Source organism: Ips typographus, linkage group LG8 (assembly GCF_016097725.1).
Source record: "Ips typographus isolate SLU linkage group LG8, UJ_Ityp_2.0, whole genome shotgun sequence".
NCBI lineage: Eukaryota > Metazoa > Arthropoda > Insecta > Coleoptera > Curculionidae > Ips > Ips typographus.
In genome coordinates, this window is record NC_138429.1 from 5,259,939 (window position 1) to 5,274,011 (window position 14,073).

Sequence of the window (14,073 nt, forward strand, 5' to 3'; positions counted from 1 at the left end):
TTTTACATTTTCAAAATTTTGAAAATTCCGTATCTCCGTCATTTTTAGGGTTTCAGCAACTGTAAAAATCTAAAAATTTTTGTCTTGAACTGCTCTTTCACTTCGTGCTAACAGCAAAATGATTGAAAATATGCAACGTGGTTAAAACAGTCAAATTTGAAAGTAAAGCTCTGCCAGTTGTAACCGGGTTCACCCGGTTCTAAATAGGTGGAAACCTAGTGCAGAATGTAATACTTTTCTTTTTCGGTCTTCCGCAAAATTTTCCTTAACTTTAACCGTTTCTAAGATATTCGGATATTTTACTTTATTTCTTGAAATTGCATCAACATTTTGAAAATAATGTATCTCCGCCATTTACAAGATTTCAGCGACTGTAAAAAGCCCAAAATGTTTGTCTTGAACTGCCCTTTCACTTCGTGCTAACAGCAAAAACGAGTGCAGAAAGCAATGTTGTCAAATCTACTGTTAAAACGGTATATCTACTCATTTTTGTGGTTTTGTGGTTCTTCTACCGTTCTCCTGTTTTTTGTATACAATCTACCGTTTTTTTAATTACATTATGTGGGTTGAGAAGCATTTTATATACTGCAAATTACCAAACGTACATCTTTTATATGGTAGTGTTTTTTTCAGGTGATTGAATAGGAAATTTAATGAATATTCCAAAAATGTGCTTAAAACCTTCGATAATTTTCTTACTTTAAGTGGGTTTTACAGGTGGTTTTGTCCTTGACTGTCAAAACTTTGACACCGCTTTTCTCCCTGACTGTAGCAAATTTTTGGGTTTTTTAGGTTATCGGATAGGAAATTTTATGAGAATTTTAAAATGTGCTTAAAATAATAATTTTCTTACTCCAAATGGATTTTACAAGCGATTTTGTCCCTAACTGTTCTTTCGAACTATGTTTCTGGTAGTTCAAACTTTGATACCCCTTTTCTCCCTGACTTTAGTAAATTTTTTAGTGTTTTTTCACGTTATTGGATAGGAAATTTAATGAGGATTTAAAAAATGTGCTTAAAACGATAATTTTCTTACTCCAAGTAGGGTTTACAAGCAATTTTGTCCCTGACTGTTCTTTTGAACTGTGTTTCTGGAAGTTCAAATTTTGACACCACTTCGAGTGGGTCAGGTGACTGCCTAGCTAATTTGCCTTTTAAAACTACATATCTTTCAGTCAAAACTGTCAAAATTTACCTGCAATCTGCAAGAATTAAAGTTTAAGATAGTTTTCTTACGGTTTTCAAAACGAGACGTGTTTCTGAGACTTATGGCAGTTATTTTGACAATTATCACGTGACTATGTGCTCAAAAGGTGCAAAAATTAGGGTTTAGAAAAGTTTTCTTGCAGTATTAGATATAAAACGTGTCTCTGCAATTTATGACAATTGTTTTGACAGTTGTCACGTGATTTTCTAGCAAAATTATCCTCTAAAACCACGTGATATCTGTTACTAAAGTCAAAACTGTCAAAATGCTACTTCAATTTTTGAAATTGTTTCTGAGATTTATGCCGGTTTTTTCAAATCAGCATAAATCGAGGATGCCCACAAGAAGGGGTCCTATCACCCTTGATTTGAAGTCTGGTAGTGGACGAAATTCTCGGAATTCTTACCGGAAACGGAATAACTTGCCTTGGATATGCTGACGACAGAGTCATTATGACCAAAGGCAAATTTGAAGAAACCCTCTACAATCTCGTAGAAACCATCAGAAGATGGTGTCTATCAGTGGAATAAAGAATTAATTCATCAAAAATCACAGTGGTAAAATCTGAAATTCCTATAAGAACTGAATCTCTGAAGATGGGATACAATAGATCTATCAGGCCGCAGTTCATCTGTCACCATCCACATCTACCAGTATCAATACCAATACCAAAAGAAAAATTATTGTCAATAATATACAGGTGACAAAATATCAAATTCCATGGATAGAATAGATCTAAAAAGATCGTGAACAGACTATATTGTCATAATGTTGGATTTTTTCGAAAATTCCAACTTGCTCACCAGGATCCCAATTCTTGAAGGTAGGAAAGATAATTTTCAGGATGACAGGACAGGTTTCTGTCACATTCTGTATATGTTTCTGTTAATCACATCCTTCTCACATTTCAAGAGTACGCTCCCTGAAGGTGTCAGACAAAAATTAAAGAAATGTTTTAAACAATTTATCGTTAGTGATGTTAAAACAAGAAAAAGCTCTTTCCTATTTAACATGTAACAAAAACATTTCTTCCAGAAACTAAATTTGGAACATCCTGTTTTATTAAAGAATGCTCGATTCTGCAAACTAAAAACAAACAATTTATTATAAATGTAACAACAAGAAAATAAGTATATTAATTGTCTCAAAGTTTTGATGTATCATTTTTGGAGTGCCTTAAACCTTCTCCCAAGGCATGCAAAGTTAACGCAATATTAGTTGGAGTAGCGTTGTATCCCATTATTCCAATCCTAAATACTTTTCCCACAGTTGGGCCCAATCCTCCACTAATCTCTAGCTGGTAACTTTAACCACAAACATGTTAATAAATTAGAAATCCAACTTTTAACACTACTTACTTTTTCATTACATATCCAACTACCTCTTTCCAATCAACATCTTTTGGAACCTCCACTGTAGTAACTGATGGTAGTCTTTTGTGCTCGTCTTTGACGTAAAATTCCAGTCCTAGTGCTTCGATTCCTTTATAAAGTTGCCTAGCGCATTTTTGATGTCTTTCTGTTACATTTTCAATGCCCTCTTCTGCTATTATTGCAAGACCTTCCCGAAGAGCGTACAGTAAGTTGGAGGAAGTGGTATGGTGGTATCTAACAAGCTTACTTTTTTAGTTATTTAAGTAGGAAAACTTTTGAAAACTTATACATTCGAGGTTGATTTTTGTTGAAGCACTGCCACTGTTGTCCCAAAAGAGTCATATCCCAAAAGTATACTGGAATTCTCGATTTTCTGTTCAGAAACACTTGTCTACAATTGATTGAATGTTTCAATTGATCCAGTTGGAATTAGTGGTATCTTACTTAGCACGTTCGTTAAACGAAATAGGTGCCAAACCAGGTGGAACACCAATGATTTTTTGACTTCCTGTATACACAGCATCAACCTTCCATTTATCTGCATAAAATGGAACTGCTCCTAATGAAGCTACAGTGTCAACAACCAACAAGCAATTGTATCTAAAAAAAAAATTGTTTAAAGTAGCTAATTTCAAGAATCCTGACTAAACAACTTTCTGGTAATATTCCCTATTCCTTCCAAAGACTGGTAGACTCCAGTGGAACTTTCACCCTGTACAACAAACAGAATTTTAGGTAGGAAGTTCTCAACAGCGTTCTCAAGTTCAATTTTGGAGAAACTGTTTGCCAAGCTGGATTTTTGGTATTTTCTGACCACCGCGCCTAATATAACACTACTAGCTGTACCCTTTACTTTATTAGTAACCTTGCAATAAAAGTTACCATATCGTTCAGCTAAATTTGCAGCTCGTTCGCCCCAAATGCCGTTTACTAGTATCAAAATTTTGTCACCAGGTTCAGTTAGGTTGCATAGGACAGCTTCCATACCACCATGTCCAGAGGCGCTTACAGCTAAGGTCATTTCGTTTTTAGTTTGAAAGATGTACTGTATTCCTTTTTTGATTTCATCCATAATCTAAAAAAGTGAAAAATTACTGCTTAGATGGTTTGGCCCTTGGACTTGGACTGTGAAGTACGAAAAGACATTTTACAAAAATCTAAAACTGAAGTAGTCCCTTAGTTTTACCCTCTCATGACCTCTGGACGCCCCAGGAAATCCCACCAATAAAATAAATAATACTTTTTAACTTCTTTATTTTACTTAGTATGTGTTGAAGTAAATATTTTTGGTGTGCGCTCCTACGTTCATAATGGAAACCAGTAGGGGTACTATGTAACTTGATAGAGATAGAAACAGAGATGTAAACAAGGCAGACTTATAGTAGGACATGCAAGTCAAAGTGAGATGAAGAAAGACATTTCTGTTCTATTCGCTTACATAGTGCCACTGCTGGGGCCCAGGTGTCCCTTTAGGGCTCTTTGGCGTCCACTGTTGTTGGACATGCCTCACACACACGAGTTGATGACTTTAAGTTAAACAAAACCTTGAAAGTTTTTTCAGGTGTCCAAAAAGCGAAAGCGTTTTGCATTAATCCATATGAGGACTGATTTGTTATAAACAGAAACCAATGGTTCATAAGCTCCTAGTTTTTAAATAGACTGATCAATAAAAGAAAAAAAAAACTTCAACACACAACAGGAAAACCAAACTATTTTCTTCAGGCAGCAAACTGATACTGAAACGTTGCTGAAGCTGATAGCTGAAGGAAATCGACTTAACAAATTTCGAAACCCTCTCCACTGGAAAACCAGGATGCTGAGACTAGCAACTTACTTCCAGACAATGATCTTCTCATATCAGATTTAATGACAAAGTTATCAGAGAAATGGTTCCCATCAACGGTTCATAAGTGCACCATGCTTAAACCCATGGGATTCGCCGATTTAGCCAATTTGGAATGGTATCTCAATGAGACCTGATATAGTCCAGACCGAGTTGTGCATAAAATGCAGAATGCAAGTAAAGCATAATATTAAACAAAGTAACAATTATAATGTACAACTCCACATACCGAGTTGTTTAGTTATTTTTTTGGCAGGGTCCAAGGATTTTATTCTTTTATCTGCATTTGAATTTTTATTGCGCAAATTATGTAGTGAAAATAAAAATATTAAATACTTTTGTAGGCGCAATAACTAAAAACATTACAGTATAATCTTCTTCAACCAAGTTTGCTATTCAAATGTATGCCATATTAACATACAATAGATGATAGTTGACAATTATTAACTAGTAGGGTAAATACCTGAAATAATTCCGGATGCATATGTCCTAAAACTGGTTGGGATAAAGCTTGTAACACCCTGGGAGATGCATTTGATGGTCCAGGTCCCATAAGAAGTTTTTGAGGTATAATAAGTGGGTTTTTTAACTCTACAGGTGGAGGAACATCCATTTTGATAAGCAATTCACTAAAACACTGTAAACGTTTAAGCTTTTAACAGGCGAGTTGTTTTTAGTTTAAGGTCTGTGTTATCGCTTAACGACTATAGTTCATTAGGTTCTATCTTTGTTTATGTTGTTGCAACGTTTCTATAACACACATTATTTTTGTGGTTGAATTTAGAATTAACATGGTATAAGTTAATTGAAGAATGTCTTGTTGTAGGTATTTGACACAATTTTGACAGTTTTTAGGACGTAACCTATATAGGTTGAGAGCTGTGAGTCCCTGAAAAACCATTTCATTCTTCTGTATTTTCGTTTTCTTGGCAGAATTCAGAAAAAGTAAAAAAATTGCAGCTAGTTTAATTATTTACCAAAACTTTACATATTTTGCTATTAAGAGTCTCAGAATGAGATATGAGATATTTGCTAAAGAAAATAGAGGTAAAGTGTCTGAATGTCTATTTACTGAATTTCAATCCCACGTAATTCGGCCACTTGGCAAAATTCAAGTGAATGTTAAGGGACAAACCCCTATACAAGAAATACCAGGTGTCCAAGAGCACCCTGGACATAGGAGATTAACATGGGAAAACGGTTTTGATTTTTTTGCGCCTGTACGGTTGATTTGATTGAAAAATCGTAATAATGAAAGTTGTAGTACCTATCACGGACTAGTTTTCTGTATTTTTTTCAGATCTCTAACTTGAGCCTTTTCGTCGTAAAACACGAACAAAAATGCGAAAATTTAAACTTTTTACTTGCACTGTATACGCGGTTGTCGAGCAACCGTACCAGCAACAATGATCTGTTTACTCGTTGCCCGACAACCGCCTATACAGTGCAGGCCAAAAGTTTAAAATTTCTCATTTTTGTTCGTGTTTTACGACGAAAGGGCTCAAGTTAGAGATCTGAAAAAAATACCGAAAACTACTCCGTGATAGGTACTACAACTTTCATTATTACGATTTTTCAATGAAATCAACCGTACAGCCGCAAAAAAATCAAAACCGTTTTCCCATGTTAATCTCCTATGTCCAGGGTGCTCTTGGACACCTGGTATATAGAAAATTAAAAATTTCCTCCCTGATTTGGAAGATGAACTAGCTAGGAGATTGGAAGTATTTTCCTTCCTAGGGAGGAAAAGTGTCACCTGTCTAAAGACAGTTTGTTCTTGACAAATTGACAAACATATCTGTAGTCACAACACTTTCTTTTTCAGCCAGGTATTAGTATTTAACGACTTTTTCATAAAACATAACATTGGTCGTAGAAAAGTTAGATGCGCAACTCTGGTGTAAACTGCTTTTTGCACCCTTGAACTTTAAAACCCTCCCTTTACGTCGGGTCTCAATTTGTTCGCGAGAGCAAAAGTTACACTTTCCTCTCTAGTTGTGCAAATAACTATTACGAAAACCTAAGAGGGATATTTTGCCTTCATGGGGAATTAATTTCTGAAGAGTAAGAGAAGATCTGCGAGTCTTCTCGTCAAGGAGGTGAAGCATAGGTACAGTAATGTTAATTCTGTTTGTGTTTACAGGACGTTCCCAAAGAAATGAACTTTTAAGAGATTAAGTTGCTCAATTTCTCAAAAGCAAATTTTGTTCAAATACCACAAATTAATCAAATATTAATAAAGCATATATTTTATTGCCTAAAGCAGGTACAAGATTTAAATATATCGCTATACTGTTAAACCAAAACTTGCTGACATAAAGTCGGCAATATTCCTAGAATACATTACAGGTTGTCCTTAATAACTGAAATCCAAATGCAGTGTGGTGACCCATTGTTTTACAAAAAAAAACCTAGACATTAACTACCTACGGCGAATACCTTTTAAAATTAGCACTAATTTACGACTATATACACTTAAATAAATCTCAATAGTTTCTTAGACGTTCATAAAAATCACATTCATACCTCTATAACCTAAGCTAATGTAATTTGTTAAAATACTGAATTATTACGAAGGAGATTCCGAGTTTTTTAATGTATACATTTCTATATTATTACAGATAAAACCTATTTAAATGCTCCTAAATATATATTTTTTTGAAAGCTTCCTAGGGATTTATCTGTGTTACTAATAATTAAATATCCAGCAAATTTGTGATTTCAGAAAGTCTACTGCTTTTTTAATATGGTATAAACAATCCTTGACTGTTGATGTAAAAAAATCACATTAACAAATTAACTGCATTATTACATAAAGGTCAAACACAAAAATAATGACAAAGACTAGATTTCCACAAACTCCCACTTTAGAAAACGTTCTAATTAAGTACTTATCCATGTCCATCCTCAAATTTCGTACAATTTAATGGCACCGATAAATTTGATATGTTTTACTCGAAAATTAAGTAACCCAACATCAAAGTGAGGGGAAAACACCAAAAGTGATAAGAATAAATTAAGCCTAAACATGTAAGTAATAAATAAAAAGTATAAATATTATACAATGCACTATTAGGGTTTTTAGTACCTTCCCCTTGTTTCTGTCAGCCTTCATCTCTAATGAGTATTTGAGAGTGGTCGCCCATCTGCGGAATTAACTCATTGATAACCTATAACTCATACTTGATTGAGTATCTAGACAGTATAGAAACTCTTGGAATAATTTACAGTACTTTATAATAACATAAAACTTACAGCAGCCCAACAATTCCCTGTCTTAAACCATCAAATATTGATGGGATAAACCATCAATACCTTTAACACGACCAATATTTTTACAAGTCTCTTTAAAACAATAAAACAAATCACAGTCTTGAACTAAAACGACAATCGGATTTACAAACCGTCCACCTTAACTGCTGGATCACACGTTTAAAAACAAATCCAAAGGATTTAGTAGAACTGCTAAACGTAAAAATTATCATAAAATTAAAATAAATTACGACAGCTCTCCAGACACATTACAACTGATTCAGTCTTCTTTGGTAAAATTGGTAACTTGGGCATATGCCCTGAGTTTCCATATGGCTAATTTATCCCAATACACTTGATATTAGTAAAGTGATTAACTCGTCACACTGTGCTTCTTCTTGTGCCTTAACTTTCTGCAATCCTTCATCGAACAACAATAATCAGCAGGATTGATTTTTTCCTTCTTCTTCTTGAAGTCCAGAATCTTCTTGCATGTGGGCATATCGCAATGCTGCCGATGACATTGAGGGGAACCATTCTAAAACAAAACAAAAAATTTGTGAAAACAATGGTTTAAATTAAATGGTAAAACTAGAGTGTTAACAGCTATGACAAATTGTGAATTTCCAAACTAGACATTGAAATGGATGATTGCATTCAAAGACACTATTTTGCAATTTCTATGCAAGGTGCAAGTGCATAATGCAATAAATCCTTCGTTATTGTCTAGAAAGTGACTGATTTATATCGGTTTTTATTGGTAATCAGAAAATCCGATATTTAATCAATATTAGTTTACAAGTAGTTTCATAGAAATCTATAAATATATCAAAACTTTAGACAAACATGGTGAAATATGTATTTTTATATGTATAACATGTAATTAAAGTAAAAGATATCGTCAATTTTTTAGCTGCCTTGTTATGTTTTAATAGACAAGAGCTTTAAAAATAATAAAAATTGTCAGAAAGTAAAAGTGATTATAAAGAATGTCCGAAAATTTGAAATTATGTCTATTTGCTACAAGCTATTCTAAAATAAAGACTAGAAAACACGAAAGCATTGAGCTATTCTACTATTCTGAAGAATCGGAAGTACTGGAAGTAACATACGTCAATAACGTCAAATTTCCATCTCGCTCAGTTCACATGTAATCGAAAAGGAACGAAAATTAAGCAAAAGACGTGCAGTACTGTGTCTTAAAAGACTTTTCAGTAATGCAATTGGCTAAAGACAAAATTTAATTAAAACTATATACTAGCATTATTAACTTAACGATATTTACCTCACATTTACAGGTTACACACTTATACTCTCCCAATGAATCGATGAAAGGATGGTATTCGCTCTTATTGGGGAAAGGTTTCTTTGGATTGGCAGGATTTTTGCATCCACCTTCTTCCAAAATTTTGGCAGCGGTCGAATCCTTCTTTTTCGAATATTCGCTTCCGTGATGTTTGACAGATTGTCCATTGTTAGCGGTCTCGGGTTCTGTCCCGTCCGAAAATGGATCGTTGGTGTCAAACGACTTTTTGCAATTCTTGCAGCAAAGTTTTTCGTTGTCGTTTCGTTGACAGCGGATTTCGAAATCGTCCGGTTTGCAGTAACACTCTGTGCATAGGTCGAATCCTTCCGGAATAAGAAAAGGATGGAATCGAGTCCCTGGCAGGTATGATCTGTAATGAGATGTTTATTAGAAAAAATAACTTTTATGTGAGTTGCAGCAAACTTACTTTCCACTTAGAGTACACTTTTGTCCATGGTCTTCTCTTCGTGGAATTGAGTTGTTAACGCAAACTGGACAGCATTCACCCTCCACCGTTATTTTTTTACCGTCAGGACAGTCGCTGTTCAAACATGTCTCAAAGTAACATTTTGCAACTCCATTCTGACAGAAGCACATCTGGCAAGGGTTTTTGGAAGACACCCAAACTTCTTCATTTTTGTAGAACTTTTCTTCAAAGTAACATTCTCCAGTAGAAATTATTTGAGGGGAATCAAAATGTAGCGAGATAGTATTATCGGAAGAGGACATTCCGTAGGGTCTGCATACTGGTGGTATGGACACCTGTTTAAGACCAAATTTAAGCATGTTTGACATGCTAAGAATCATGTTGCTATACCTTAGTGACTGTGGCCATTAGCAAAACAGCCCTACTGTGAGCATCCTTGACTTTCAAAAAGCTAACACCATTTTGAAGCCGCATCACTTCATCTTTAGTCAGAATTTCAACTGGAGAACCTTCAACTGAATTGCCGGTAAATGTATCCAAGTCCTTGTTGATGTAAGGCGCACCAGGAGCTATGATTGGGTACATTTCTAGACTCAATTCTAATTTACGTTCAGAACCTAAACCTAGAAATTTAAAATTGGTTTTAACACAGTAATTTCAGGTATACGTATATCAACTTACCGGTAATGGAGACATCGTAATGCAAATGACAGTCATTGTCTACAGCCAACCAAGCCAAACCAACTGTAGCAGTTGACAGGTTCATGTATTCTCTTTTTAACAAATAAGGAGCTGCAGCATCTCTAGCTTCATCAACAGGTTTGGTAATCAATCGTCCTTTAATTAAACTGCTGTCGCTATGTGTAGCTACATTGATAACCAAATTTCCATCGTACAAAGGTTCGAGCACTCTTGGTGTAAGTTTTTCCAAAGTTCCATTAACCCATCCGTCTCCATGGAAGTATGGTGTCAAGTCTTCCAACTCGGTCCTCTTTTTAGTGCTTATGTCGATTAAAGTGATGATGGGAGGGTTTTCTTTAGGAGGTAACTTATCGATTTGAATATTGTAAATCAACGATCCTGCGTTGTTTAAGTATAACCAGGCAAGGCCAGAAACACCATCCGGATTAGCCGTATTCGCGGAAGATAAAGTCGTTTGGAATATTTCACATGAAGCTTTAGTAATAATGTTGCCAGTTAATTTAAGTGCCGCTGGCTTCGACACGGACGACACACTCAATAAAATCCGACCTCTAGTCAGAGAACGCAAATGGGCTTGGGTAATTGAGGCGCTCACGTTAATAACGTTTATGTCTGTCGCAGGTTTTGAGACTCTAACAGTTTCTTGCAAGACCACTTGTTTCTTCTCATCCATTGATAATGTAATAGTAATCGGCGTGTCCAGCACTTCCGAAGGCAAAAACAATCCATTAAACATTACGGCAACATTAATCGTAGGTGTAATCGTTGTGGAAATCGATACCATAGCAGTACCACCAGCACCGCTCATGGAAATTGAATCAGTCCCTTGAGCTGGTTCCAGCAATGCGCTCAACAATTCACTTTGTAAAGCTCCGTTTCTTACAAGCTGACCACTCAACGTAAACTCCGCTTGATCTTTCACCCCCCAAATCAACATGGCAAACATCTTTTCTTGTTTCAGCAGTTTACGGTAATCTTTGGCCAGCCGTTTCCAAACTCCGCAAACTTTCCTCGACGCGTTTTGGTACATGCTGTTGACGTACCCACCAGAATGGGAGAGCGTAAACTCTTCCAGGATGTTGCCCTGATTATCCAGAAATTGTAGGGAGTGAGGACGAGCCGCTTTTTCGGAGATGTAAAACGAGTAGTAGAGATTTCGTTTGTGAACGTTAAATCTGCCGGTTGCCACAACATTGTTTTTGTTTAAGTCTGGTCCAGCTAATTCATTTTTCACAACCAAAGATGAACGGCCAGTTAGCAATGCAGCAAAATCTGCAATAAAAGAAAACATTTTGTTACACTTTATATTAGCAAATATTGCTCCATAACTAACTTTGTATGACAGACAAAATATAGTAAGTTTGGTGGATAGTAGCAAAGATCGAAGAAGCAAATTTTTGTACATGTTCTCTCTCTTATAAGCTTCTGGACAGTGTTGCCAAGTCAAAATATTTAATGGGTCAAAACATGGTAGATAACGGTAGAAAAAAAAATGTACATAAGAAACCAATAATTTTTTAAAGTTTTCGAGACTTTCAACCCTGTATTGGTTACATAATAATAATAATAATCGATTCTACATCGAAAAATACTGTTAATTTGATATACCTGTAAATCATACTTCAAAAATACAGATTTTGATATTTTGATCATTCGTTTCCAAATTTAAACATTTGTGACAGCTATTACGTGGTTTTAAGAGATAATTTTGCCAGGCAGTCATGTGACAACTGCCAAAATAACCTTCATACATTTTAGAAACACGTTTTATATCAAATACAAGAAAACTTTATTAAACCCTGATTTTTGCAACTCTTCTAAGCAGTTTGACGTTAGTGACAGTTGTCACGTGATTTTAGAGCACTATTTATATATACTGTCACGTGATAATTGTTAATTGTGAACAGAAATATGTCTCGTTTCAAAAACTGTGTTAAATATAATTTAGTTTTTGCAGATTCTAGACAAATTTGGTTTTAGAGATAATTTAGCTAGAGAGTCACGTGATCCATTTAAAGTAAGAAAATGATTTTTAAGCACATTTTTGAAATCCTCATTAAACTTCCTATCCAATAACCTAAAAAAACACTACAAAATTTGTTACACTCATGTAGAAAAACGGTGTCAAACTGCCAGAAACCGAGTTTGAGCACAGTGTGACATTTTTGACGTTAGTGACAGCTGTCACGTGATTTTAGAGCACTTGTTTATATAGGCGGTCACGTAATAATTGTTAAAAAACTTGTTCAAATATAAATAAACACGTCTCGTTTCGAAAACTGAGTTAAACTTAATTAAATTTTTGCAGATTCTAGACAAAATTGGTTTTAGAGGATAATTCAGCTAAACAGTCACGTGATCAACTTAAAATTAGAAAATGATTGTTTTAAGCACATTTTTGAAATCCTCATTAAATTTCCTATCCAATAACCTGAAAAGCACTACAAAATTTGTTACACTCAGGTAGAAAAACGGTGTCAAAGTTTGAACTGCCAGAAACCGAGTTTGAAAAAACAGTCAGAGACCAAATCGCTTATAAAACCCATTTGGAGAGAAAAAAATGTTAGTTTTAAGAACATTTTTGAAATCTTTATTAAATGTTTTATTCAATAATCTAAAAAACACTAGAAAATTTTACCAAATCAGGTAGAAAAGTGGTGTCAAATTTTGAACTGCCAAAAAATACAGTTAGAAAGTCAGTCAGGGACAAAATTGCCTGTAAAACCCACTTGGAGGTAGAAAGTGACTGTTTTAAGAACATTTTTGATATCCTCATTAATTTTCCTATCCAATAACCTAAAAAACATTACAAAATCAAGTACTGACAGAAAGACAGTATTCAAGAACAAAATTGTAAAATTACTTTTGGACAGTGTTTCATATTATTTCCTGTGCTATTAAAATTGTTTTTGAAGATTATACCCACCTAAGCACTCCTTTATTTTTTCATGTTTTGTATCTAAGTAGGTATTAGTAACTTACGTTTGTTGCTTTTCTCATCTAATTCGACAGCAGGCTGTGGGAGTATGTCTTGATTTTCGTCCGGACCTGAAACAACAAAAAAACCATGACTGTGGGTGTATTCAATTAAAGTGGGCGCCTATAATAGTAATTATCCGTTCAATAGAACCAATAATTTAGAATGGCTCGGGTCACGTCGCCACTACTTTGTAATGCAAATGGTTTTCATCTTTATTCATCTTCAAGGAAAAAAAGTTTCTATTATTGATGAAGTGCACTTAAGACGATGGTCCTTAATGAAAACGCTCAAGGCTGGTTAAAGTTGTTAGACAAAACGCTGGATTGAATTTCCTGCTATATTTGAGCAGGTTAACAATCTGAATTCAGATGGTTGCTTTCACATTTGGCCTTTAGAGAGAAGATCGAAAATTATATGTCTTCTTACAACAATGGGACCCTTACCAACTGCTGGCTATAGCTAGATAGAGTTTTAGTAGGAAGTCGTTCTATGTAAATTGCAACGCTTTCACAGATTGCTATGGGTTATTCATTCAGTTTGACCTATACTTGTCGTTGCATCAAAGTTAAAAAAAAAATCAGTTTTGAACTAAACTCGTTATTTATTCCGACAGTTGTCCGTCCATATTTGGTAAGTGAGCCGAAAGGCACTTTCCTGCAAATACTTTTACGCAAACCACACAAGTTTCTGTTGATTTTCACCCCAGAATTGCTAGATTTACTTGTAATATGTGCATATATTAATCAGATCTAGCATAGTCAATGAGTCTGCCGACAGGTTGCTCGTTTGATAAATGTATTTAAGAACGGCTGACTGGCGCCCGCAAGGTGAGACTGTGCATTCAGTCGTCTTCGTTTACACTGGTTTTATATACCATATAAGAAGAACACGAAAATGTATACTCGGAATAATTTGACTGAAATACATACACACACATGGGAATATCGAGAAATCGCGTACGCGTTATTTTCTGCCACCATAAT

At 35.0% G+C, this 14,073-nt stretch overlaps 2 protein-coding genes across 4 annotated transcripts in view; both read right to left on the reverse strand.

The window, feature by feature from the left end:
* Window positions 1-2,284: 2,284 nt before the first annotated feature.
* LOC145732928 (alanine--glyoxylate aminotransferase-like) lies at window positions 2,285-5,118 on the reverse strand. Of its 2 annotated transcripts, XM_081985481.1 has the most exons (7): window positions 4,887-5,116; window positions 3,463-3,655; window positions 3,234-3,402; window positions 3,025-3,180; window positions 2,870-2,971; window positions 2,566-2,814; window positions 2,285-2,511 (listed from the first exon to the last, which is right to left on the reverse strand). In XM_081985481.1, the coding sequence occupies exons 1-7, from the start codon at window positions 5,034-5,036 to the stop codon at window positions 2,352-2,354; spliced, it is 1,179 nt and encodes a 392-aa protein (XP_081841607.1). In that variant the 5' UTR covers window positions 5,037-5,116; the 3' UTR covers window positions 2,285-2,351. The 2 variants fall into 2 exon arrangements, with proteins under 2 accessions (XP_081841607.1, XP_081841606.1); XM_081985480.1 differs by having other exon boundaries at window positions 3,234-3,655; window positions 4,887-5,118.
* Window positions 5,119-6,656: 1,538 nt separating this feature from the next.
* sog (chordin short gastrulation) overlaps window positions 6,657-14,073 on the reverse strand; it is a 62,564-nt gene continuing 55,147 nt past the window's right edge. For both annotated transcript variants that reach the window (XM_081984508.1, XM_081984507.1), the window contains exons 4-9: window positions 13,093-13,158; window positions 10,090-11,382; window positions 9,799-10,031; window positions 9,409-9,743; window positions 8,961-9,351; window positions 6,657-8,213 (exon numbers count right to left, since the gene is read on the reverse strand). In XM_081984508.1, coding sequence (XP_081840634.1) covers window positions 8,049-8,213; window positions 8,961-9,351; window positions 9,409-9,743; window positions 9,799-10,031; window positions 10,090-11,382; window positions 13,093-13,158 — 2,483 coding nt within the window. In that variant the 3' untranslated portion in view covers window positions 6,657-8,048. The remainder of the gene's footprint in view (window positions 8,214-8,960; window positions 9,352-9,408; window positions 9,744-9,798; window positions 10,032-10,089; window positions 11,383-13,092; window positions 13,159-14,073) is intronic.